Raw genomic sequence first — 27,102 nt, 5'->3', positions numbered from 1 at the left:
CCTACGCAGACAAGGGGAGAAAGTGCAAACTCCCCAGAGACAGCCACCCAAGCCAGAACTGAACCTGGGTGAGGTAACAGTGCCAACCATTGTGCCACCGTGCCTCCCTTAGCCATTGTGTAGCTCAGCTATTCTCAGCTATTGTGTAGGATTTTTTTTACATGCGCATTCAATAGAACAATAAAAAGTTTATTTTAATTTCCAAGAAGGCTAGAATTATAATCTAACAAGAGGTCGGTCATGTGGAGGTTTGAAATGCCAACAATTAAGTAAATATATACATCTCAGCTTTTCCTGCCTTCAACAATGACTCACCAGTTTAAACTGTCTCTTTCAGGTATTCTATCTTGTAACCAACATGCACTAGTACATTTACAACAAGGCACTAATTTATCTCTGTGCTGGGGGAGGGTTTTGCTTAAACCTCTCATAGTCCAACCCAGCTAGACTTTGTTGTTTCTCTCTGTGAGTATGAATAAGTGTAACGACTGAATCCCTCTTATCAATGACAGATTAAGAGGTGAACGATGTGATGTAACATCTCTCTTCACGCCACATAAACACGAGCCTCAGATAAGATGGGTCTTATTATCCTGATACAACCTCTTAAAATAAAGGAACAGATATTCTTTATAACTGGGTACAAGAGGAGAGGGGCATTGAAGTTTTTTGACTTTGGATAGTCAATTTTATTACACAATGTTGCAGAAAGACACATGGGCGCGATTTAATGGCCTCGTCGTGCCCAACGGGTGAAGCAACAAAGCCGTTAAATCTTGCAAGAGTCGTCTTGCGAGATTTGCGATGGTCGAAGCGCCTTAAGGCATCATGATCTGGATCTCGCCCTCGCTATGTTAACATATTTAAATGAGCCTGATTAAATATGTCTGCGCTGGATTCTCCCGAGGCCCGGAAACTAATAGCCAGATTCTCCCAGTGGCACCGCGTGCCTTGGAGCTGCCAGACTTGCACCTTGGCACTGACACCTGGGCACTCTGGCAGTGCAACCCTGTCACTGCCAGGGTGCCCGTGTGGCACTGCCTTGCTGACAGTGGCACTGTCTGGCTGCTAGGCTGGCAGGTCCACCGTGTTCAGGTGCCAGTTTGCCATGCCATTGTTCAGGCCCGGAGGTGCTCTACCCTATAAAGGCGGAGGTCTCGAGGACCCCCTAAGGAGTATGTTGGGGTTGTGGGGGGCCTGGAGGCCAAGGTGGAGGAGCAGAGTGGGTAGAGGTAAAGATCAGGTAGGCATTTAAAGAAGTTGCCCTGATTTGCAAGTACTCTTTCTGCACTTGCAAGCTGAGCTCGTCAGTGCAGAAATGAGGCAAGTGCGGGCTTGGCAGCACGTTCCTTGCTGAGGCCCCCCAAAAAATGGCAGAGTCCCATTAGATAGCAGGGTCATAGGGGTGGCATGTTGGCGCAGTGGTTAGCACTGCTGCCTACAGCGCTTAGGGCCCGGATTCAATCCCGGCCCCGGGTCACTGTCTGTGTGGAGTTTGCACATTCTCCCCGTGTCTGCGTAGGTTTTATCCCCACAACACAAAGATGTGCAGGTTACGTGGATTGGTCATGCTAAATTGCCCCTTAATTGCAAAAAATAATTGGGTACTCTAAATTTATGCAAACAAAAAATATATTAGAGAGCAGGGTCATTCTCGGGACTGCAGGTGCCGAGAAACTCTCCGCTATATGCACCCAAAACGGGACTCTTTTAGCGCGTTAAATCTTGCCAACTAGCTAAGCTCTCTCCATCAACTTAAAAGCGCTGCTGTCATGGTGACCATCAGCCAACTATTTTAACCACTCACTGCCAATTCTACAAATTTGTTTTAGCCACCGACTCAACAGGTTTTTGTTTACCATGTGTGGAACTCAAGAGGGAAGGATAGCTAATGCATACCGTCTTGTTCAGTCTTTGTCATTTCTTCGAGCTTCTTCTGTTTCAGTGTGTCCACCACGTCAGCTAAGCTTCCTTTGCGGCGCTCAGGTGTTCCAAAGACTGCGCCAGTCATCATGTCGCTGCGTTCGCGGGCCCCTTCGTCTGGCTTATGTGGTGAGGTAGTTGCATTGCGGAAGGAGTATAGGGAACAGACTTTGTTGTTATCAGAATCCTATTAAAAAGAGAGAAAAAGAGTATGGTGACACAGTCACACTCAGCATTGAATCCGGATAGTCAAAGGATCTTCAAAGTTATTTTGCAATGTTTTATTTTCCTTGACACCATATTTTCTTCTTTCCCTTCCCACTATCCTCCGCTGAGATAACAAAATGGTTCAGTAAATATATTTTTCCAAGGACATCAACACAGAGCTATTCTTTAATAACATATATGGTATTCAAAGGGGTTCCAACAGTAAAGACTCCCTTCTTTCCAAAGACAAGGCCAACAAGAGCTCTTGGAAACACATTAGTCCAGAGGAGGCCTTCTGGCACAGTGGTAGCACCCCTACCAGAAGCTCCAGGTTCGAGTCCAATGGCAGGACTTGTTGGCCATGGAAGGAGCATTCAATGGGCCGATAATCAGCTCGAAGATCTGTCCACTACTTGCCCCGCAATTCCCCAAAGGGTAAAAAAAAACATTATATGGGTGTGAAGATACACTAACATCAACATTTGTTCAAACATAAGCTCAGAATGGAAATCAATGCAAGTTTTCAGTTTGAAGTCTAGCCCTTATGAAAGATACCAAATTAAAGTAGTGTTGCGTCTGTTCTGACTGATTTAGTAACAAAACGAGTGCTGTTAAATGAAATGATAAATGCCTAACAGACAATTAGACACCAGAGAAACATCAAATTTGACAGGCTGTCAATTATTTTGATCGAAATAATGATCGGTATAACAGTGACAATGAGCAGTAGATTTCACTAATCTATCTAATAAAACCTATCAATTATCGCATTTACAAATTGCACTGAAGGTTTCTAGGGGCAGATCATCATCACTGGAATAATGTCTTCCGCTTTTCATCCTTGAACACAACATTTTGCTCCTGAAATGTTGCCATGAGAATTTGAAAGATGCTTAGCTTCATAGTTCTGTAGCTATCGATGGGCTGGTATGCTGCCGTCAACCTGCCCTTCCGCCTCTTTGTACATGTAATACGTTTAAAAATCTCCAACACATTTCATGCAAACTTAGCATGGTGAACAGATCAATAACTCAGGCAAATCTAGTGTTAGCTCAAAACAGTGAGCCACCTTATCACATGAATCGTGCTTGGGTGGAGGTTTTCAACCCCAAATTGCACCATTCATAATCGGTCCGTAATAAGGGCTGACTATGCTGACAGCAAGAGCCGTTTATAATGACATTGTACACAAATGTGAGTAACATTCTCAGGGGTATGCTTCACTAAGTCTCTTATGGAACTTGAAACAAAATTTGTGCAATTCTCATTACTTCATACGGAAGTAGGGTGATATTGTAGTGGGACAGGGAATGTAAGAAGTAGTAATATTGGCAAGCAACAGGAATGGGATTTTGTTGTGAGAAGTTAGAAGAATATTTCCTTTCAGATAAATCAGGAAGGGTGAATTTCTATAGCCCTGATATTTCCTCTGAATTTAACAACTTTTCCAGCACCGCCCTCCTCTCACAGCTTCCCCACCCCTCAAAGTGAGAACCAAAGCATACACATAGGTTTCTGCTGGTATACCCACATAAAGATTGAAGGAATGGTGTTCTTTGACACTAAAACCAAGCCAAATGTTGCATCTTTCATGTGAGGTTAGGAGAAGTAACACAAGAAGTAGCAAGTGCCACCAGATTCCACTCGGTGTTTAAGAATGGTCGTGAGCAATTTGAAGTATTATGAAACAGACCGTGCTAATCCTGAGCATAGAATCCCTAACTATTTGATTTTGAATTTATTTTGTTGGTTGGCTTGTTGGGGTCTATTGAGATGGGAACTATGCAGAACTTTACTGTGCCCTGCAGGCACACTCCCTGACTAGACCTGGCGACGTTGCCGGCAGAGTGCATCTGTTCTCACTGTGTGTTTGCCTGCTGACATATGTGGAGCAGCCAGTTAACATAAGATTGTGCATTATCGCCAGGAGCTGGTTGAATAAACTGAGCCAGTAAGAGACAGGAGGGAGGAAACGAAGACATTTGCATTGAAATTGCAGTACTCTCATCTCCGAGTCAGTATTTTGTGGGTTCAGGCTCCACACCAGAAACTTAAGCAAAAAAATCAAGGCTACCACTTCAGGGACTGCGACATTGTTGGAGGAGCCATCTCCCAAATTGCACATTAAACTGAAGTTCCATCGGCCTCTCAGATTAACAGATCCCATGGCACTTTTCAAAAAGTAACAATGTAGTTCTCTCTGGTGTCCTGGTGTAATGATGCACTTTCAGGGAATTCATTAGTGAACAAAGAAGGATTTATTAAGAGCAGCATTTTTGCAGCTGATTCCAAAGCACCTCTGAGCAGAGGAGAACTCCTCCTCTGGGATAATTCCTCAGTCTGGGTCTCGATTGGTCACCCAGGCCAGGTGACACTTACTCTGCTGCGTTGCCTTAAAGGGACAATCACCACACCTGCCCAATATTCTTTCCCTCACCCAAGATTGCCAACCAACAGATCTTGTGATCATTATCACATTCCTGTTTGATGAGAGTTTGCTGTGCGCAAATTGGGCGCTGTGTCCCAACGTAACAACTGCAATTACACTTTATTGGTTAGAAAGCATTTTGAACATAGGATCACACAAGAAATAGGTACAGGAGTAAACTAGACAATCCTTGAAACCCGATTCCACCATTCAATAAGTTCATGGTTAATTTCTACCTTGGCTTTATCTTCCCGCACTATCCCCTGGTATCCAAATACTCATTAATCTGTCTTGAATGTACTTGACAACATGTATCTGTAGCTCTCCAAGATAGAGGATTCCAAAGAAATTTCTCCAAAGCTCAATCCAAAATAACCAACCTCTTATTCTGAGACTATGATCCACAATTCTAGACTCTCCAGCCAGGAAAAACATCCTCCTAGCATCTACCCTGCCAAGCACATTATTATATATTTTATATGTTTCAGTTATGCCACATCTTATTCTTCTCAGCTCCAAGTAATATACACATAATCGCTCCATATAGTATAATTCCCTCCTCCTAGAAATAAGTCTAGTAAACCTATGTATCACTCCCTCGAAAGAAAGCGCATCATTCCTTAGGTAAGGAGACCAAAACTGTACACAGTACTCCAGGTGTGGTCTCACCCTGCATCATTTCAATCAGAATTCTTTTCTCTTATACCTTAATCCCACATATCATTTGATTTCCTGATTTCTTGCTAAAACTGAAAGTTACTTTTCTGCAATTCATGTACAAGAACACTCGGGTTCCTCTGAATACCAATGTTTCCCAGTTATTCCGCATTTTAAAAAATATTCTGCTTTTCAATTTTTCCTACTGAACTGAATAAATTCAGACTTTGGCACGCAATATATCTTAACTGCTGCGTTCTTGCTCGATGACTTTTTAAAAATATAAATTTAGAGTATCCAAATCTTTTTTTTCCCCAATTAAGCGGCAATTTCGCGTGGCCGATTCACCTACACTGCACACTTTTGTGTTCTGAGGGTTAGACCCACGCTGAAACGGGAACAAAATGTGCAAACTCCACACGGACAGTGACTCGGGGCGGGAATCGAATCCGGGTTCCCCAACGCTGCGAGGCAGCAGTGCTAACCACTGCGCCACCGTGCCGTTTCTTGTATGATCTCTTAACTGGTCTAAATCCTTTTCCAGCTTCCTTACCTCCTCCTCAGTTTATTTTCCCACCTAAATTTGTATCATCAGCAAATAAATGCCGTCCCCTCATTTTAGCCAGGAATATAGATTGTAAATAGCTGAGACCTAGCATTGATCCTTGCAGCACCTCACTAGTAACACCCCCGCAATCTGAAAATGACCCAATCATTTTTACGTTCTGTTTTCTGCTTATGAACCAATCCTCAATCCATGCCAACATAATATCCAAATGATCCCTAATTCTGAGTAATACCTCTTGTCTGGGACTTCAGCAAAGGTTTATTGAAAATTCATATACATTACTTCCACTAGTTCCCACTTATCAATCCTGCTCGTTATAAACTCAAAGAGCTCTCACAGATTTGCCAAACACAACTTCCCTTTCATAAAGAAAACCAGAAACTTCTGGATGAACTCAGCAGGTCTGGCAGCCTCTGTGGAGAGGGAAACAGAGATAACGGTTGGCATTCTCCAGTTCCCCAGCCATGTGTTTCTCGGGGGCATGCCATTCACTGGTGGCAGGATTTTCTCTTCCTGTCGCTTGTCATTTTTTAAAAATAAATTTAGATTACCCAATTATTATTTTTTTCCAATTAAGGGGCAATTTAGCATGGCCAATCCACCTACTCTGCACATCTTTGGGTTGTGGGGGTGAAACCCACGCAGACACGGGGAGAATGTGCAAACTCCACACGGACAGTGACCCAGAGCCGGGATCGAACCTGGGACCTCAGCGCCGTGAGGCAGCTGTGCTAACCACTAGGCCACCGTGCTGCCCTCTCACTTGTCATTTTTAAAAATAATATCCAATTAAGGGCAGTTTAGTGTGGCCAATCCACCTGCCCTGCATATCTTTGGGTTATGGGGGTGAGACCCACAAAGACACGGAGAGAATGTGCGAACTCCCCAAGGACAGTGACCCGGGGCTGGGATCGAACCTGGGTTCTCGGCTCTGTGAGGCAGCAGGGCTACTGCGCCATCCTCCCGCCCTTTCCCGCCGCTTATCAATGGGATTTCCCATTGAAGCCACCCCTTGCCGCTTGGAAGCCGCAGGTGGGGGTGTGCTGACAGCGGGAAAAGAGAATCCCAAATTCCGGCCACGTTCCAGGTCGGAGTGACTCTTATTCTGAGAAGAAGGGGCGGCACGGTGGCGCAGCAGTCAGCATTGCTGCCTCACGGCGCCGAGGACCCGGGTTCCATCCTGGCCCCGGGCCACTGTCCGTGTGATATTTGCACATTCTCCCCATGTCTACGTGGGTCTCACCCCCACAACCCAAAAGATGTGCAGGCTAGGTAGATTGGCCATGCTAAACAGCTTCTTCATTGGGAAAAAAAAATTGGGGATTCTAAATTTATAAAAAAGACAAAAAAAAAGTTTTAAAACTGTTTCGCTCGCCACTGATTATGTCAGACTTGCATATTTCAGATTTCCAACATTTGCAGTGTTTTGTTTTCTCTTTCATAAATCCGTGTTAAATCTGTCCAAGCCTATTATGAATTTCGAAATGTAGGGCGGCATTTGGCGCTGGGATGGCACTGGGACTGCGGCGCTGAGGACCCGGGTTTGAATCCCAGCCCCGGGTCATTGTCCGTGTGCAGTTTGCACATTCTCCCCATGACTGCGTAAGTTTCACCCCCACAATCCAAAGATGTGCAGGTTAGGTGGATTGGCCATGCTAAATTTCCCCTTAAAAAATAATTGGGTATTCTAAATTTATATTTAAAAAAATATGATTTTCAAAATGTTCCCATGTTCCCACTAGCAGTTTCTCGCATTTTCCTTCATGCCAGTGTCAGAACACCCTGGGAGAGGGAAAGGTACTATACAAATGCCGATCATTTCCTTCTTTTGTTCCGTTTATGTAAGAATTATCCTTTAAAGCCTGAGCAGTACAAGAAGTCCTCTTTAAAAAGACATGCTACGATTTCACATTCAAAAGTTTAAACAAATCTATTCCAATTACTGCACTGCATAAGCACCAGCACGGTAGCACAGTGGTTAGCACAAATGCTTCACAGCTCCATGGTCCCAGGTTCGATTCCCGGCTTGGTTCACTGTCTGTGTGGAGTCTTCACGTTCTCCCCGTGTCTGTGTGGGTTTCCTCCCGGTGCTCCGGTTTCCTCCCACAGTCCAAAGATGTGCAGGTTAGGTGGATTGGTCATGCTAAATTGCCCTTAGTGTCCAAAATTGCCCTTAGTGTTGGGTGGGGTTACTGGGTTATGGGGATAGGGTGGAGGTGTGGGCTTGGGTAGGGTGCTCTGTCAAAGAGCCGGTGCAGACTTGATGGGCCAAATGGCCTCCTTCTGTACTGTAAATTCTATGATAAACATAAAGACAAATGCAGCGTGCTTTTCCTGGCTTCAATTGCACTTGCCAGCCGCTAACTGTCCCTCAATACAAACAAGTGCTTCTTCAGTTCAAGGCAGCATCCTCCCACATGTGTAATATTACTTAGTTAATTAGAAAGAGCTTATTTCTGCCCAGATTGGTGTGGTTTTCTCTTCTACTACTGAACAGTCCTATCATTTGTAACCACAGAGCTATTACATAGCCCCTCAAAGTACAAACAAGTACAGACATCTTGGGATAATTTCTAACCAGAGACACATCTTTTAATTACCTTTATTTTAAATATTTAATTAAAGAGTATTAATTACATCATGAAGCAGGAGTTCTATCATAGTTGTTGTTCAATTAGATGACTGTGATGCATTGACAAAATCTCTGGGGTTTATGACCCTCCACCAGCAGAAACCTATATTTAAACCAAAACGCCATAAACCAAGATGTTAGTTTGTACTGCATCTGGCTTTCTTTTGCCAGATAAATCCTTTTTCTGTATCACATTTTGAGAGGGGAAGCAGATGCAATTCAAACATACAATTCAACCTCGTACCATCAAAGAACACTGTGCCATTACATACCCAAAGTAGGCTTGTTACAGACGCAACGCCAGCATGACTTTGTCCTATGCAAAGTGATGGATGTCACGGATGAACTACCTGATGCAAATATGTTATTCTGAAGCAATACCATTGCTCCTTTCGAGATTCCAGTTTCAAATTAAACATTTGTTGCAAGAAATTGAACATTATTAGGTGGATGCACAGACACCTCAAATGTCCAGTCCCTTGCAGCTGGGCCTTTAAGAGTTTGAGTTCACTTATAAAAGATTGAACATTGAGAAGACCAATTAAAGAAAGGAGGAGAGGGGTTGGCTGTACACCAAAATAGATAATCCTTTTAAACATGCAGGAATGCAGTAAGCCTAACGTGAATGTTGGCTGATTTGCTGCACGATTCATGTTACACATTGTGCATATCCCAGTCAGGAGATTCTTTCGCCAGTGTACCCAAATCACTTAGTCTCAGGACTGAGTAAACCAGGGGGTTGTTTTGTCCTAGTCCTGTGACGTGTGAGGCTTTTATTGTTGCATTGCATTATGAAGCAAATGGCAACAGGAAAGAAGGTTTTTTTTTGGGGGGGGGGGGGGATTTACTTGTGTGTTGCAAAATTTACAGTACCCAATTGTTTCTTTCCAATTAAGGGGCAATTTAGTGTGGCCAATCCATCTACCCTGCATATCTTTGGGTTGTGGGGGTGAAACCCATGCAGACACAGGGAGAATGTGCAAACTCCACATGGACAGTAACCCAAGGTCGGGATGGAACCCGGGTCCTCGGCGCCGTAGGCAGCAAACCTTTGAAGTGATGTTTACGAATTAGCAACTGAAATCATCATTTAATCTATTTCATTAAGCATAAAATTGCAAAATTATATATATATCCAAATACCAACATTTGGGGTACTCTTCAACTCTGGTTAGAAGTCAACAGAAAACTCAGTTTGCTCAAAACGACAATTACATTCATTGTTATTTATAAAAACTGCCATGGCATCTTCAGCTTTTAGCAATGCAGATGAGAGGACAAGCTTTTGAGGCATTTTATCCAAGGTATGGCATTTTTGCAGTCCACCATCTCTGAATTCACTTTGAATGCTCATGTGGTCCCAGCAGCCTCTGTGGTGACTGATGACACATTTTAGCCAAGAAAGCTAGAACTGCAGATGATTGACAAGATACCAGAAAAATCCCATGTTTTCCAAATTAACTTGTAAAGTCTTTTTTTTTTTAATTTAGATTACCCAATTATTTTTTCCAATTAAGGGGCAATTTAGCGTGGCCAATCCACCTCCTCTGCACATTTTTGGGTTGTGGGGGCGAAACCCACGCAGACACGGGGAGAATGTGCAAACTCCACACGGACAGTGACCCAGAGCCGGGATCGAACCTGGGACCTCAGCGCCGTGAGGCGGTTGTGCTAACCACTAGGCCACCGTGCTGCCCAATTAACTTGTAAAGTCAACAGAACTTAAGCCAATAACCTCCAGAGGGGCGCAACAATCAAACACAATGCATATGTCTGCCTTCTCAGTGTTGCCACAATGAAGTGGTGTTAACCTCCAATGTCACATTGAGGATAACAGCTAAATGATTGCTGTCACATTAATTTCTCTCTCTAGCAGTCCCTCAAAGCGAGGAAGACGCTTGCCACAGAGTACAGCCTGTGGCAAAAAGGTTGCAGGTGGAGTCTTTTAACATAGAGACGCTGCTGTGCTGCAGCTACCCCAGAGTGCTGGCTGGCCAGGAAATTCTTCCAATCTTACCGCCTGCCACAGGCACATCAGAAAGAATTTACAGGTTGATAATCAACCTGTTTGACTACCTTATGAACACACACACCCTCCATAGCCATCAATCCGTGAAGGAAATGTTGAACCCAAAGCTTCCAGCATGGCGCAAAACCCACTATGTCGGGAGAATTGTGGCAGTGCCCAAAATGGAATTTGTGCGGGCGCAAAATAATTTCTGCCTCTCCCAGCCCACTCCAGCTGACGTGATCAGGACCCTCCCCAGAAGGGCAAGAAACTGATCACAGCTAATTTGCATTCATTATAATCTCATTAGTGAGATTAAAATTGAATGCAGTTGCCTCCAGGTATTCTTCTGCCACCTCAGCAGGAGGTCGCCCCAACACAAATTACTACTGATTCTTAGAAGTAGGCACCAGGCACCAAAGACTCCAAGGAGGGGCAAGGAGGTGAGTATCCCTGTCCACTTACCTCCATGGAGAACAAGGGTGATGCACACAGGCCAGATGCTATATGGGAGCGGGGTTCTTCAAGGGAGCTGGGGATTGGGGGGCACATGCTGAGCTGGATGGGGCCAGGTCAGTGTCTCCCCAGGATGGGGGGGTCACTTTGAGTCTGTGAACCCTGGAGGCTTTCATGTTTAACAACCCATAACAGGGCAAAGAACAGCTGCAACCTGTCTGTCCTAAAAATCTTCTTGATCAATTGCTGCAATGCATCTTGATGTGATACATTTTGCTGTGACTGTGCATTGGTGGTGGATGGAGTGAATGTTTAAGATGGTGGATAATATGCCAATGGATGGTGTTGAGCTTCCTGAGCATTGTTGTTGGAGCTGTGCCCCCCCCCCCCCCCCCCGCCGCACCCCCCCCCCCCCCCCCCCCCCCCCGGGCCCCCCGACCCAGGTGAGTGGAGAGTCTTGCATCACACCATCACTCTTCTGACTTGTAGATGGTGGACAAGCTTTGGTGAGACAATGGGTGAGTTTCTCATCACAGGATTCTTTCTTCTTTCCCCCCAATAAACTAAGAGTACCAATTCTTGTTTTTCCAATTAAGGGGCAATTTAGCATGGCCAATTCACCGACCCTGCACATCTCTTTGGGTTGTGGGGGTGAGGAATGTGTAAACTCCACACAGATAGTGACCTGGGGCCGGGATCGAACCCGGATCCTCAGAGCAGTGAGGCAGCAGTGCTAACCACTGCGCCTCCGTGCCGCCCCCAATACAGGATTCTTAAGTTCTGACCTGCTCTGGTAGCCACAGTTTTTATATGGCCATTCCAATCACTTCCTTGTCAATGTTAACACCCAGGATGTTGATAGTTGCGGATTCAGCAATGGTAAGACCATTGAATGCCAAGGGGAGATGTTTGGATTCTTGCTTGTTGGAGAGGTCATTGCCCAACATGTGTGTGACACGGATGATACTTGCCAATAATCAGCCCAGGCCTGTATATTAACCAGGGTTTGCTACATATAGACATAGACTGCTTCAGTGCCTGAGGAGTCTCAACGTGTACTATACACTGTGCAATCAGCAGTGAACATCCATTTCTGATCTTATGATGGAGAGAAAGTCATTGATGAAGCAGCTGAAGATGGTTGGACTTAGGAAGCTACCATGAGGAACTTCTGCAATGATGTCCTGGGACTGAGATGTTTGATCTCCAGCAACAACCATCTTCCCTTTGTGCGAGGTTATGACTCCAACCAAAGTGTTTTCCTCTGATTCTCATTGACTCCAGTTTACTTACTGACTATCTTACACCAATGGCCTCTAGCTTTGCTCTTGCCCACAAACTAAAACACTTTGGGCGGGATTCTCCGACCCCCCCGCCGGGTCAGTGAATCGCCGGGGGGTGGCATGAATCCTGCCCCGCCGCCCCGTCGCCGGCTGCCGAATTCTCTGGCGCCAGGGTTTTGGCGGGGGCGGGCATCCGTTTTCGGCCGGTCCCGCTGGCGTAAATCAAACCAGGTCCGTAAAGACCTGGCTCCACGGGCGGCCTGCAGAGTCCTTGGGGGTAGGCGCAGGGTGATCTGGGCCCGGGGAGGTGCCCCTACGGTGACCTGGCCTGCGATCGGGACACACCAATCCATGGGCGGGCCTGTGCCGTGGGCGCACTCATTCCCTCCGCGCCGGCTGCTGTCAACCTCCGCCATGGCTGGCGCGGAGAATCCCCCTGCGCCTGCGCTGGGATGACGCCAGCACACGCTGGTGCACCTGCGCATTCGCCAGCTCGTGCCGGCCGGCGGAGACCCTTTGACGCCGGTTGGCATGCGCCAAGCCCTTCCACGCTAGCTGGCGCGGCACCAACCCCGCCGGCTCTGGCCTAGCCCCTGAAGGCGCAGCGGATCTGCACCTTCCGGGCGGCCTGACGCCGGAGTGGTTCACGCCACTCCTCGGTGCCGGTACGGCCCATCCTGCCAGGTAGAGGAGAATCCTGCCCTTTGTCTCTATTCTATCAAAATATCTCAGAATTTTGAAGACTTCTCTCAGGCCAATCTTCAGCTTTCTCTTTTCAAGTCAAAAGAGACACAGCTTATTCATCCTTTACTGATGTGTAAAGCATTGCATTTCTTGCATCACCCTTGGAAATACATTTTACCCTGTGACTCTTTAATCCGGAAGTAAGGAACATTTGTAATTTCTTTCAACGGTCTGTAGCATCTGTACTCATTTTAAAGAGTGTTTTCAGAATTTACATCAATGGTAAAGAGATCAATTGTAATTTAAGAAATGCTGTTTGTGACCGAGTGACACTTAACCTGGAAGTACTATCAACTGGAAGGAAGTTAAGATATGGATGGCATGTGACTGGCAAACACAAAGGAGATCTACAAGCAGGAGAGCTAGAGGTACATAAAGAGGAATGCATTCAATTCTTGTGAGGAGAAGTAAATCTCTCTCAGGAGAGGTTTTTTTTTTCTATTTGGCAGGAAAGAAGACAGGAGCTTTTGGAGGCACTGTGAGACGATCTAAAAAGGTCTAAAACATGGAACATTATGTGAATAGCTCAGTGATCCTACAGACTTGGGTGTTTTCCAGAAGTGGACAAACTGTGAACCGGAGCATTATTTATTAGTCGGTTGAAAAGGAACTTTGGGAAACTACACCATCAAGATTGTCGTGACCTGAGGGAGGGAGCATTTGTGGAAGTCTTCCTTGCTGATGGTAATCACACCCATGAAACCCAGAAGTGAAAACTGTTGTCAGTTAGAACTTCCAACCCACTGTGCATGAATATAGAACAGATATTGTGGAATGGTATAACTATGTAGTGATCCCTAACTTTTTTTTTTAATTTAGATTACCCAATTATTTTTTCCAATTAAGGGGCAATTTAGCGTGGCCAATCCACCTACTCTGCACATTTTTGGGTTGTGGGGACGAAACCCACGCAGACATGGGGAGAATGTGCAAACTCCACACGGACAGTGACCCAGAGCCGGGATCGAACCTGGGACCTCAGCGCCGTGAGGCGGTTGTGCTAACCACTAGGCCACCGTGCTGCCTTTAGTGATCCCTAACTTGGGGAATGAAGGGATTATGGTTGGGGAAGGCATATCTTTTGCATTGACTATTTATAGAGAAAGTCACCTTTTTATTTGAAGTATCATTTGACTGTTAATTCATTTTTATTTTACATTGGTTCTGAGTCATGTTAAAGTAAAAGTTACAAAAAGTGAAATCTTGTTGTAATTTCATCATTTGGTGGGTCATTCGCAAAATTTGGTTATTTTAGTTTAGGCTTCCCCAAGAGGATCATTTCCAATGCCTCTATATTCTTTTTATAATATGAGGACTAGAAATTTACACAGCAATCTAATTATTGTCTGAGGTCAGATGCAAGTTTAGCCCAGATTTTCTACTTTTCAACTCCAACCATCTATAAATAAGCTGCATCAGCTCATTTATTTTACATCAAATCAGCATTCATGATCAATGATTTCCAATACATTCTTTATGAACTCACTGGACAGTAGCACATCATGAAATGAGAAAGAGTGCTTAAATTCTCATTGCTATAGTCTCCAGTGGAAGTTACTGAAATAGCGCTCTTCACATTGCAGAAGTGTTTAACAATGCATTATCTTAGGACAGCATTTTAAAATGCAGTAAATATAATGGTTGAAGAGCAGAATGCTCAGTCAATGGAAATAGTAGGTACATTGATATTTTAACACTGGTGCCAGAACAATTGAATCCATTATAAGTTGAAATGTACCACTGGGCTACAGCTACTTAACTATATGCACGATAGGTAATATAATCACCTAACTGTTGAAAGTACATTGCCAGGGGAAAAATTCCAATGTTATGAGATCAAGGTATGGCAGCTTAATCATTCCATTGTTCTCACAAAGAGTAAAATGTTAAAATACTTAATTGTATTTTAATGTTTAAATTGGTCCCTTAATTTGCAAACAATGAAATCATATATGGCGGCACAGTAGCACAGTGGTTAGCACTGTTGATTCACAGTTCCACAGTCCCAGATTCAATTCCCGGTTTGGGTCACTGTCTGTGCGGAGTCTGCACGTTCTCCCCGTGTCTGCGTGGGTTTCCTCCGGGTGCTCCGGTTTCCTCCCACAGTCCAAAGATGTGCAGGTAAGGTGGATTGGCCATGCTAAATTGCCCTAAGTGTCCAAAAAAGGTTAGGTGGGGTTACTGGGTTACAGAGTTAGGGTAGAGGTGTGGGCTTAAGTAGGGTGCTCTTTCCAAGTGCCAGTGAAGACTTGATGGGCTGAATGGCCTCCTTCTGCACTGCAAATTCTATGATTCTATAATATCTAAATTACTTAAGATAGTCCTAGCTAGTAAAATAGAAACGGCGCTTCACATTATTACACATAGGAGACTATATCTATATGACGAGTGATTACAAAGGCAATTTTCTTAAATGGGAGGAAAATATAATCAAATTGCTATCCACGTAAAATATTCCCATAAAACACCCTGCACTTTTGGTGCTACGGTCTACGTTAATCAAGGACTCTCTTGAAGGGAAGGCATTTAAAAATGTAAAGTGCTGGACTTAGTACGTCTGTTGTTCTATTAAGACACTGGGAACTGCTAACCAGCCAATACTCAGCAGATATTCAAACCCCTGTGGAAGGTGAAAGACTCCCCACCTCCTGTTGATTTACATCTTGAAGGGTGTCAATAGTTTGGGGGATAAAAAGATATACATAAAAATTATTTGGTCGGCAGCAAGACATGCTAATTAAATTCCTTTCACGGAATATACAGACAAGAGTTTTAAAAACTGGCTCTGCCAAGCAGAATCAGAAGGAAGAGGAAAACGAAACATCACAGTCATCTCAAAACACTGCTAAAAGAGAGCAGAAAATCTCTCTGTAACTAAAAGAGTGTCTTCAACAAAATGCAGATTTGAACTAAGTCACCTCTAGAATGCTACAGGAAACCAATAAACTTCAAATGGCTGCAACATTCACCAATCTATGTCCCAAAGACAAGCAAAGAACTTAGTTGTATGTTCCTTTAACTTTTACTTGGACTTCCTTATTTCTGATATCTATGCGTGTGTGTTGTTGCACCTTTATTTTTTTTTGAGGGGTTTACTAACTAACAAAAACTTACTCGTTTTTTGAGTCAAGAAAACCTGTTTGATTGACTCCCTATTAACAAATAAATGCAATTGGATTGGAAAAGGCATTTACGGGGACAAGAAATTTAAAAAACCTTTGTTGCAACCAATTGAACTAATCTGTTAGTACATCAGCAACGGTAATTTCTGGGTTTTTAATGTTTTAAACATTGAAGATAATAAAGCTGCATTACAATGTTAAAAGGAAGCTGCCTTGATATGAGAAGCAAAGAGATAATTGAACCGTATGTACTCTGTGCTGAAAATGTTCTCCATATTTCATCCTTCCGCTAGTGTAGCTTTTTCTATCTCTTGCATTAACTCTTATCACAAGCCAGTGTTGGTCAATTTGAGGCTCACAAAATGCCATCAGGCTCTTTAATTTTGGCACTTTCTCTCTTAATGTTGCTTCTGACAGTTAATTACCGCAAATTAATTTTTCATTTTGCTAAACGTGATGTTGGAATGCATCAAATTTATCTTGCAGATTTGCAGGCCAGTGCCGTCTGGATCGCTGTCGGCTTCCAAGCTTCTGCCAATGTGTTTCTCTAACTGGCAACCAGTAGGTACGTGAATGACAGATTTTCTCTTTTTCTGAGAAATCCAGGTGAAGAGCCAAAGCCCTACACTGATTTCATCCAGCCACCAGGGGGAGAACTAGGAGTTTTTTGTTGGAACAAAGCCAATGTCCTTGTTTATCGTGCAATGAACAAGGTCATTTTTTTAAAAAGTTCCAATTAAGGACAATTTAGCGTGGCCAATCTACCTATCCTGCACATCCTTGGGTTGTAGGGGTGAGACCTACGCAGACACGGGCAGAATGTGCAAACCCCACACGGACAGTGACCCGGGATCGGTTGATCAAGGTATTTCTTTGTATACAAAGCAAACATTAAACTTTATTGACAAAAGGTAGTATTGAATTATTAATGAGGGGTTTATGAATAATTTAAAATCAATTAAGGATGAGTTTAGAAGTTAAGAATGTGATTAACTCCCAAATGCAGGTTTTGTTTAACTATAGACCTGTGTATGGATGGGATTAGTCATAACCATTCACATATATTTGTTTCCATCCATGTAAGAATAGAATTCAACTGGTGGTGTGGTTTAGGGATTGTTTCACATAACTCAATTCAATGGCTTTAATTCAGTCTCTTTGGGATGGGAGAAATAAATGGAAGACTTTGAATGTTCCATGACAAGGTTTAATGTCAACAATTAAATGCAAAAGAGTTTGCTTTTGCATAATGAGGGAGAACAATTGCAAGGTACATTTGGCACATTGATACTGAAAATGATGCAAGCTATAAAAAGGCCAACAAAACCCAACTGATCTATTTATTCCCAAGCAGAATGCAACAAATGAATCAATCATATTTCGACAAGCTATATAGACAATAATGGATGTGCTGATGCCTTCTGTGCATGCTTACATCAACAACTGGCAAAATACAATTTCCCTGTGCTGATCTTAAAAGCTAGAACATCAGAGAAGCATGAAAAGGCTCAGTGGTGCAGTCATCATCGTAACAAAATTAATAAGGTAGAATAAAGAGAAAGATAGTGATAGAAAAAAGCTGCAGGTGAAAGATTAATAAAGAATACATATGATTTGCCCTCCAAAGTGATGATGTCCCACACCTTGAAAGCTGTATCACAATCAGGAATCACCAATTGCTCTGGTTGGTATTTGTAATGTGTAATGAAATCACAAATGTTGTCTTTTGAATACATTTACAATGTCATGATATATAGGGTGAGGAGCAGTTCGGCATCATCCACAGAAAATTTGGGGTACAATCTACATGGTTTGCCACTCTGTGTTACAACATTGCTCTTGTGTTTTCCTTTTGTTTCTAAGGCTGGTCTCCCTTTCTTCCCTCTCTTTGCACTCCACATAAGAGTTCAGTGCCTAAGGTTACAAAGTGTAAATAAGTCACTTAGTATTCCAAGTTCATAGGGACCCAATTCTGACAATGTCACTAAACTAGACGTTCTGCTGTAGCCAAGAGTAAAAAAACAATTATTTGCAATCTGACTTTTATTGTAGCCAACCAGTTTCAAGAGCTTGACCCAAGGGTACAATAATAAAATTATTGCTGGATTCCTCGCATAACTAACATGAAGAGGTCAAATAACAAGCACTAAATATGTTTTGATTAGATACGGACTTCCCTAATGCATCTCATATTGTTATGAGGACACAATGCATTCCACTCCCAAACAGTTGAAAAATGCAGTTCCACTCGTGCCAAATCTCTCTTTTGGGAGAAATGTGATAAATTAAGAAGCTGCCACTGCTCCTTCAGAACATCCTAAATTTTTCAGTGAAACCGAGATTCATAACATAAAACTACATTACTCAAATCTTACTGTAATTGAGCTGATGCTTTCTGTCAATGAACAGCAAATGAAAGGTGATTCAATCCCAGCTTTAACAGTGTTCCATACTGAATAATGGACAGACAGTTACAAGGTAACAACACAATCTTTAGATTTAGCTTTAGTATAAATCACAAGAGGAAAATGCAAGTGCTCCACATACTTTATCTCAAGCCAAAGACTGTTTCTGCCTTTAGCTTCCTCTCATCTGTTACTGACTTAACAAATATAAATCTAGATACAACCTCCGCAAAGCCATCAGGGATGCCAACAGACAACACCAGGCTAAGCTAGGGTCCCAGGCTAATGGCACAAACCGTCATCGGTTGTGGCACGGTATAAACAATATAACGGGCTACAAAGCAAAGCCAAGTAGAATCTCTGGCAACAGAGCACCCCTCCCAATGAACTCAATGCATTCTCTGCTTGTTTCGAGCAGGAAGCCAACGAACCGTTGGTGACTGCCCCAGCAGCCTCGGACACACCCATACCTACCCTCACAGCCTCATAAGTTAGAACATAGAACATACAGTGCAGGAGGAGGCCATTCAGCTCTGCACTTCCACCCTATCCCCAGAACCTAATAACCCCTCCTAACCTTTTTGGTCACTGAGGGCAATTAACATGGCCAATCCACCTAACTGCACATCTTTAGACTGTGGGAGGAAACTTGAGCACCCGGAGGAAACCCACGCAAACACGGGGCTAGCGTGCAGACTCCGCACAGAGAGTGACCCAGAGTGGAATAGATCCTGGGACTCTGGCGCTGTGAAGCCACAGTGCTATCCACTTGTGCTACCGTGCTGCCCAACGTGAAGTTAGATCGGCCTTCTCAAAAGTGAACCGATGGAAATGAACAGGTCTTGACGGAGTCCCCGGTCGTGCACGCAGATCCTGCATGAGCTAACTGGCGGGTGTGTTTCCGGACATCATCAACCTCTCCCTACTTCGTTCCGAGATTCCCACTGCTTCGATTCTCCGAGATTCTGCTTCGAGAGCGTCGACGTGGGTGGATCAGGACAGATTTTTGTGATGTTTACACCTTGGTATCATTCCGGTGCCAAAGAAGAACCAGGCAACTTACCTCAACGACCAATGACCGGTGGCCCTGACACCTATCATTATGAAGTGCTTCAAGAGGTTCGTCATGAGCCATATTAACTCCATACTCCCAGACCGCCTTGATCCACTGCAATTCTCATACCGCCACAACCGGTCCACAGCAGACTCTACACTCATCCCTGGGGCACATGGACAACAAGGGCTCCTATAACATAGAACATAACATACAGTGCAGAAGGAGGCCACTCAGTCCATCAAGTACACCAACCCACTTAAGCCCTCACTTCCACCCCATTCCCCCAAGCCAACAATCACTCCTAATCTTTTTGGACACTAAGGGCAATTTAGCATGGCCAATCCATCTAACCGGTATAGAACATAGAACATAGAACAGTACAGCACAGAACAGGCCCTTCGGCCCTCAATGTTGTGCCGAGCCATGATCACCCTACTCAAACCCACGTATCCACCCTATACCCGTAACCCAACAACCCCCCCCCCTTAACCTTACTTTTATTAGGACACTACAGGCAATTTAGCATGGCCAATCCACCTAACACGCACATCTTTGGACTGTGGGAGGAAACCACCATGCTAACCACCATGCTACCCTGCTGCCCTATGTCTTTGGACTCTGGGAGGAAACCGGAGCACCCATAGAAAAGTGACGCAGACACGGGGAGAACGTGCAGACTCCGCACTGTGACCCAGCAGGGAATCAAACCTGGGACCCTGGTACTGTGAAGCCACAGTGCTAACCACTATTCTACCGTGGTGCCGAGATTCCTATTCACTGACTACAGCTCCGCCTTCAACACCATAATCCCAGCCAAACTCATACAAAACACCAAAACCTAGTACCTGGATTCTCCCTCTACAACTGGAGTCTTGACTTCCTGACCCATAGGCCACAATCAGTGAGGATAAACAACCACACCTCCTCCACGATAGTCCTCAATATTGGGACCATGCAAAGCTGTGTACTTAGCCTCCTACTATGCTCCCAATACACATACGACTGTGTGGCAAAATTCGGCTCCAACTTAATCTACAAGTTTGCTGATGACACGACCGTAGTGGATTGGATCTGAAACAATGATGAGTCAGAGTACAGGAGGGAAATAGAGAACCTAGTTATATGGTGCAATAAAAACAATCTCAATATCACCAAAACTAAGGAGCTAGTTATCGGCTTCAGGAAATGAAATGAAATGAAAATCGCTTATTGTCACGAGTAGGCTTCAATGAAGTTACTGTGAAAAGCCCCTAGTTGCCACATTCCGGCGCCTGTCCGGGGAGGCTGGTACGGGAATCGAACCGTGCTGCTGGCCTGCTTGGTCTGCTTTAAAAGCCAGTGATTTAGCTGAGTGAGCTAAACAAGCGAAGTGTTGTACACGTCCCTGTCTGCATCAATGGTGCTGTGGTAGAGATGGTTGACAGCTTCGCATTCCTAGGTGTAAACATCACAAAAATCTGTCCTGATCCACCCACGTCGATGCTATGATCAAGAAAGCACAACGGTGCCTATAATTCTTCAGGAAATTAAGGAAATTCAGCATGTCCACAATGACGCTTAGCAACAGATGCAACATAGAAAGCATCCTATCTGGCTGCATCACAGCTTGGTATGGCAACTGCTCGGCCCAAGACTATAAGAAACTACAGAGAGCCATGAACACAGCCTAGTCTATCATGAGAACCCACCTCCCACCCATTAACTCTGTCTACACCACCCGCTCCCTTGGGAAAGCGGGCAGCATAATCATAGACCCCTCCCACCTGGGTTATTCTCTCTTCTAACCTCTTCCATCAGGCAGAAGAAACAAAGGTTTGAGAACATGCACTAAAAGATTCAAAAACAGCTTCTTTCCTGCTATTACCAGACTGCTAAATGGCCCTCTTATGGGCTGAACTGACTTTTCTACGCACCTTCCCTATAGTTGTAGCACTATATTCCGTATGCATCACCCGATCTCTATGTTTATGTATTTACACTCTGTATTTATCGTACGTCCTATGTTTTTCATGTCTGGAGCGATCTGCCTTGACTGTACACAAAACAATACGTTTCACTGTACCTCGGTACATGTGACAAATCTAAATCTAAATCAATATAAGGAAAACTGGTGGAAGAAAGCTGTTACATGCAAAAACAAAATACTGCAGATGCTAGTCAACTGAAATAAAAACAGAAAATGATCAAAATATTCAGCAGGCCTGGCAGCACCTGTGGAGAGAGAACAAGAACTAACATTTTATGTTGATAACCATTAGTCATAACTGGAAAAAATTAGTCCTGCAACAGGTTTTAAGCAGGTATAGAGGCAGGGAAAGTGGAGGGGCCGGGAGGGGGGTTTGGAAGAGAAGGGGAAAAACAAAAGCGAAGGTTTGCAATATGAAGGAAGGCTGCAATCCATCCTATTGCAAACATTTCTTTTTATTCCTCCCCAACCCTTTCTCTGCCTCCGTACTCACTTAAAACCTACTGTGTCATTATTTCTTTCTAGTTCTGACCAAAGGTTATCAAGCTGATTGTTCAGAGACAGTTCTGGTTAAAATCAGCCATTAGGTTGGCCCGTGTGAGGGCAGCACGGTGGCGCAGTGGTTAGCACTGCTGCCTTTAGCACTAAGGACCCAGGTTCGATCCCGGCCCCGGGTCACTGTCTGTGTGGAGTTTGCACATTCTCCACGTGTCTGCATGGATTTCACCCCCAGAACACAAACATGTGCAGGTCAGGTGGATTGGCCATGCTAAATTGCCCCTTAATTGGAAAAAAATACTTGGGTACTCTGAGTTTATTTCGAAAAAAGGTTGGCCCGTGTTTGCGGCAATAAACAGGATCACTTGTGTGCAAAATCAAGAAATTTAGAAGCTGGAAATTACTAAAAGAGCAGGCATATCCAAGAAACTTTGGAACAAGAAAGGAATATCTGTCTGTGTTATCGTCGTGGTTAATGGTATACAAACGCTTGCTGTCATGATTGATGCAAAATCAGTTGCATGGGTAGATTTACAATGAAACACACTGTGCCCAGGCACAAGGCCCCGAACAACAGGCACGGGCCCCCATCCTGGTCTCACTTGGCCTGACTGATATTTGACAAGATGTGGAGGTGCTGGCATTGGACTAGGGTGGGCACAGTAAGAGGTCTTACAACACCAGGTTAAAGTCCAACAGGTTTGACCCACTCATCCAATCAAAGGCCGATGATTCCTCCCTGTAGACAGGCTCAAACTGATGAACCAATCAGCAGCAAATGTGGAGCAAAACCAGACTCTGATTGGGTGAGCAGCAGAGTGGGAGGTACGGTACCAAGGAGGAAGTAATACAAATGGTTGAGTCGGACTTGGACCCGAGCAGCAGGTGGGGAAATGCACTGAGACGAGGGAGGCAGAGGCAGCTGCAGTGAGGACCAGCCGTGGGGGAGGTAGCGGACCCCAGCCCAGCAGCAGCAAAGACCCTAGGTGAGGAGAGAACCAGAGATGAAGCAGTGGGTACAGGTGAGGCAGCAGAACGGGAGGACCCCAAGGCAAACCATTGGAGCGGACGGAAGACCCGAGCCATGGGGGAGTGGTGCAGACGGACAACCCCAGAGGTGAGACAGGTGAGAGTGTGAACGTTTGAGGGGTTAGGGGTGGGGACAAGTGGGGGGTGGTGGGGGGGTATGAGCGGGGCGAAAGCAAGTGTTGTAGGAAATCCATGATTGGAATCACGTTTCATACAAGATGTAGGCTTGGGTTTCAGCAAATAAATGTTTCATAAGGAGGCCTTGCAGTGCAGTGGTAGCGTGCCAACTGACGGACCAGATGTTGCGGATTCTAGTCCAACAACAGGACTTGATGGCCACAGAAGGAGCATCCAACCTGGTTCACCGGGTTGATAATAAGTTCAGAAATCCATCCACCACTTAACCACTGTTCCACAAAGAGTAAAGAAAAACAGTATATGATTGTGAAGATATACTAACATCAACAATTATTAATACAGGCATGTTTTCACAAGTGAAGCGACACTGCTGATCAATTGGCGTATTTTCATGGCTTCTGCCTTCATGTTCTGGGGGGTGGGGGTGTGCAGGAAGGCTATGGCTGAGGTTTGCGGGCGGAGGGGGGGGGGGGCAGAAACGTAGGTGAGAATAGGGCCCCACAAACTGTAAATCCCCCTCTTTTTTACTTTCCAATCAGTTTTTTACCTCTCTTCTGAAAACACGAGGGTAATGTTCCGTTGCCACCAAGGTCCTTCCATTACTTAATCAAAGAGGTTAGTCTCTATGTGTGAACTGAGACAGTGGGCGGAATTTTCCCATTTATCAGCAGAATGGCAAAATCGGTGTGGGTTCTCCACTGTATAATTCAGTGGTGTAAAGTATGGAACGGTGAGTGGTACCCATGAGTCACACCCCAGCAGGTTTGCTTGCCTTTAGGGAAGGGGCTGAGAGGGAAAGAGTGACAAGAAAAAATGAAAATAAATCCAGAATTGACACTTTGATTACATTACATAAAGTGAGAAGTTTGCAAGGCAACGAAAGAGGAGATCAGAGAACTGGCCACATAGAACCATCATAACTGATTTCAGTCATTATTTGGGAATGCTACAAATAGCAGGCCTCTGCACTTCATTGACAGACTTAAACTCACTTTGAATGAGATGGCTTTGGGAGTAGAGGATCACCAAATATAGCTTTGCCAACATCATTTTTTAAAAAATACTGACAATCGGCACCCAGAGCAAGTAAACGGTTATTTAACACCTTTTGATCATAGTCTCCGAAATTTATTTTGGAAAGCAGTTCTCTGTATGGTGCAGCTGTGCCAAGGGATATAAGAATACATGATGGATCCTGTAGAATACAGACAGAAAAACATAGCCGATGATGCAGAAGGGATAAACTGACAGAGTTAACACAGGAGGATAAAATAGGGCACAACTTGTCATTGATTTTTTTTTTCAGCTTCTGCCTCTGATTTTGTAGAAAGATTTTTTTCCCTAATCATGTCTATGTCAGTTTGAGCTGGAGAATGCCAAAGGCTCACCTCCAGGTGTCATCTCTCACATGGTAGAAATCAGGCGATAGCGTCCAACTAACTCCCTGCAGGCCTATTATTCACTTTCCATTCTTGAAGGAGACTTCAGAACGTATGTAATTTTTCATTGAAACAAGAGAATTTCATCTGAAGTAATATTTTCAGCATTTCCCTAATGCTGAATGATGCCCCACGATTTATTAGCCAATGCAGCTGAAAGGTAAAATTTCTAATTATTTTTACTTCGCAGCCATTTTTTCCCTCCCTTCTTCTAAAAACACGAGGGTAATGTTGTGTTGCCACCGGATCCTTCAATTACTTAATCGAAGAGGCTAGTCCCTATGTGTGAACTGAGACAGAGGGCGGAATGTTCCCATTTAACGGCAGTATGGCAGTGCGGACGGCAAAATCGGCGTGGGATGTCCACTGTATCATTCAGCTGATGGCTGGAAAAAGTGAAGGGGCAGGTGACACGCCATGACGCTGGTGGAGCGGGCTCTGATTGAGCCTGCCCTGCCAGCAATTTAAGATTTAAAAGATGGTGGTTGCCCTTTAATAATTAAGAGTGGAACAAGGGCGGCACGGTGGCGTAGTGGTTAGCACTGCTGCCTCACGGCGCCGAGGACCCGGGTTCGATCCCGGCCCCGGGTCACTATCTGTGTGGAGTTTGCACATTCTCCCTGTGTCTGCGTGGGTCTCACCCCCACAACCCAAACACAGCACAGATCAGGGATTGAACCGGCACCCTTCTGTGTGAGGCTCAGTAGTACATTAGGCAGTGCATTTGCCAACCAAACCACTGGAAAATCCAACAAAATGTGTTTTTAATCGCATCACATTATTTCAATTACCATAATATTGTCCCAGTAGCTAATAGTAGTTGGATCTTAAATGTAAATCTCTTTGTTTTAAGGCTATTAGTTTTGTTAATCTAATATTTATCTCTCATATTCATCAACTCAAACTAAGATTTAGCTAGGAACACAATCCCTCTCAGGCAGAGTCATCCTATCCTGAAAGCTGAAGTGGTTTGTTTTTGCAAACGGCTGCAATCAGACAGCATTTACATTACCGTGGCTCAGGCTGCTCACTCACACTGAACAAAATCAAAATCAGACACAAGAAAAGCCAGCCTTCAACTGCAAATAAGTCTAAATTCAAATCTGAGACATAATATTGCATAAATATATCTGGAGATATTAACAAAGATTACAGGGGATCTAGTATTGGAGGGCATTAAGCTGTCATTGAAGATACAATACACGTATTAAGCTTGGAGGCATTGTTTACATTTGCAGAGGTCGGGTTGCTATTAAATGAATAGGAAACTAGCAGCACAGCCCTCTCAGAGACAGGTAAAGGACCACAAGCAGAAGAAAAATACTTTTTTTAAATCAATGTATCTTCTTGATTTTGTTACAGTCGGGGGATAGTGAGCTGCACTATCAACAAAGGGCCAACAAGCTACTCGCCAACTTAGAAAAGGAGTTCTTAGCAACTTTCTTTCTCTATCCATACATCAAAACTGTGGAATTCATCACAAATCCTTCCTCCTCCAACCCTACTGAGTTTAAGCAACAGTTTAGGTTTCCCAATCAATGGGCGGAATTCTCCATTTGTGTCGACGCCAGGGCTGAATTGCATGCTGTTCGCGTTCCCATTGCCGGTGCTATTTTTGGAGCAACTCATGACATGCTAATGGGCCACCACTCTACCCATGTGAATCTAGAGCAGTTCTCAATCCCAACGACATTGGATTCACTGGGGCCGGAATTGGCGCTGGAGAGCTTGACAAGCTGGAGCTGCTTATAAGCACTCCACTCCCCACATGCTCTCTTTCCAGCCAAGAAGGTGGCCCATAGGAGAGCATCAGGCTTCATGGACGTGGAGCTCGATAGGATGTTGGATGTGGTGGAGGAGAGGTGGGACACCCTCTTCCCCGGGCCTGGGCAGAGATAGCCGAGGCAGTCAACGCTGCGTACCTCACCAGGCGGAATGGCAGGCAGTGCCACAATAAGATGAACAACCTCCTTAGGGCAGCTTGGATGGGTCACTACCTCTGTTTCCTTCTCATCGCACTCCCCACTAACATAGAGGCCAATTGAAACCCACCTGCCCGCATCTCCCTCATATCCTATCCTGTACCACCTCAACCTGTGTTGTCCTTTTTGGCCAGGTGCCTTGCACACACATGTCGCCAGCAAGGCGAGGTGGTGGCGTAGTGGTATTGTCACTGGACTAGTACTCCAGAGACCCAGGGTAATGCTCTGTGAACCGGGTTTGAAACCCACTATGGCAGATGGTGAAATTTGAATTCAATAAAACTAAAATCTGGAATTAAACGTCTAACCATGACCATGAAACCATCGTCAATTGTTGTAAAAACCTATCTGGTTCACTAATGTCCTTTCGGCTGACACTGCTGCCTCACGGCGCTGAGGACCTGGGTTCAATCCTGGCCCCAGGTCACTCTCCGTGTGGAGTTTTCACATTTTCCCCGTGTCTGCGTGGCTCTCGTCCCCACAATCTAAAGATATACAGGGTAGATGGATTGGCCATGCTAAATTGCCTCCTAATTGTAAAAAAAAGAATTAGGTACTCT

The 27,102-nt window shown here is 44.5% G+C and overlaps 1 protein-coding gene across 1 annotated transcript in view; it reads right to left on the bottom strand.

Moving 5' to 3' along the window:
* sox6 (SRY-box transcription factor 6) overlaps positions 1–27,102 on the bottom strand; it is a 757,998-nt gene that overhangs the window by 419,040 nt on the left and 311,856 nt on the right. Inside the window, 1 exon segment of the mRNA XM_038808084.1 lies at positions 1,900–2,110. Coding sequence (XP_038664012.1) covers positions 1,900–2,110 — 211 coding nt within the window.

Source organism: Scyliorhinus canicula, chromosome 9, assembly GCF_902713615.1.
Source record: "Scyliorhinus canicula chromosome 9, sScyCan1.1, whole genome shotgun sequence".
NCBI lineage: Eukaryota > Metazoa > Chordata > Chondrichthyes > Carcharhiniformes > Scyliorhinidae > Scyliorhinus > Scyliorhinus canicula.
This window is presented reverse-complemented; position numbering and strand designations above follow the sequence as displayed.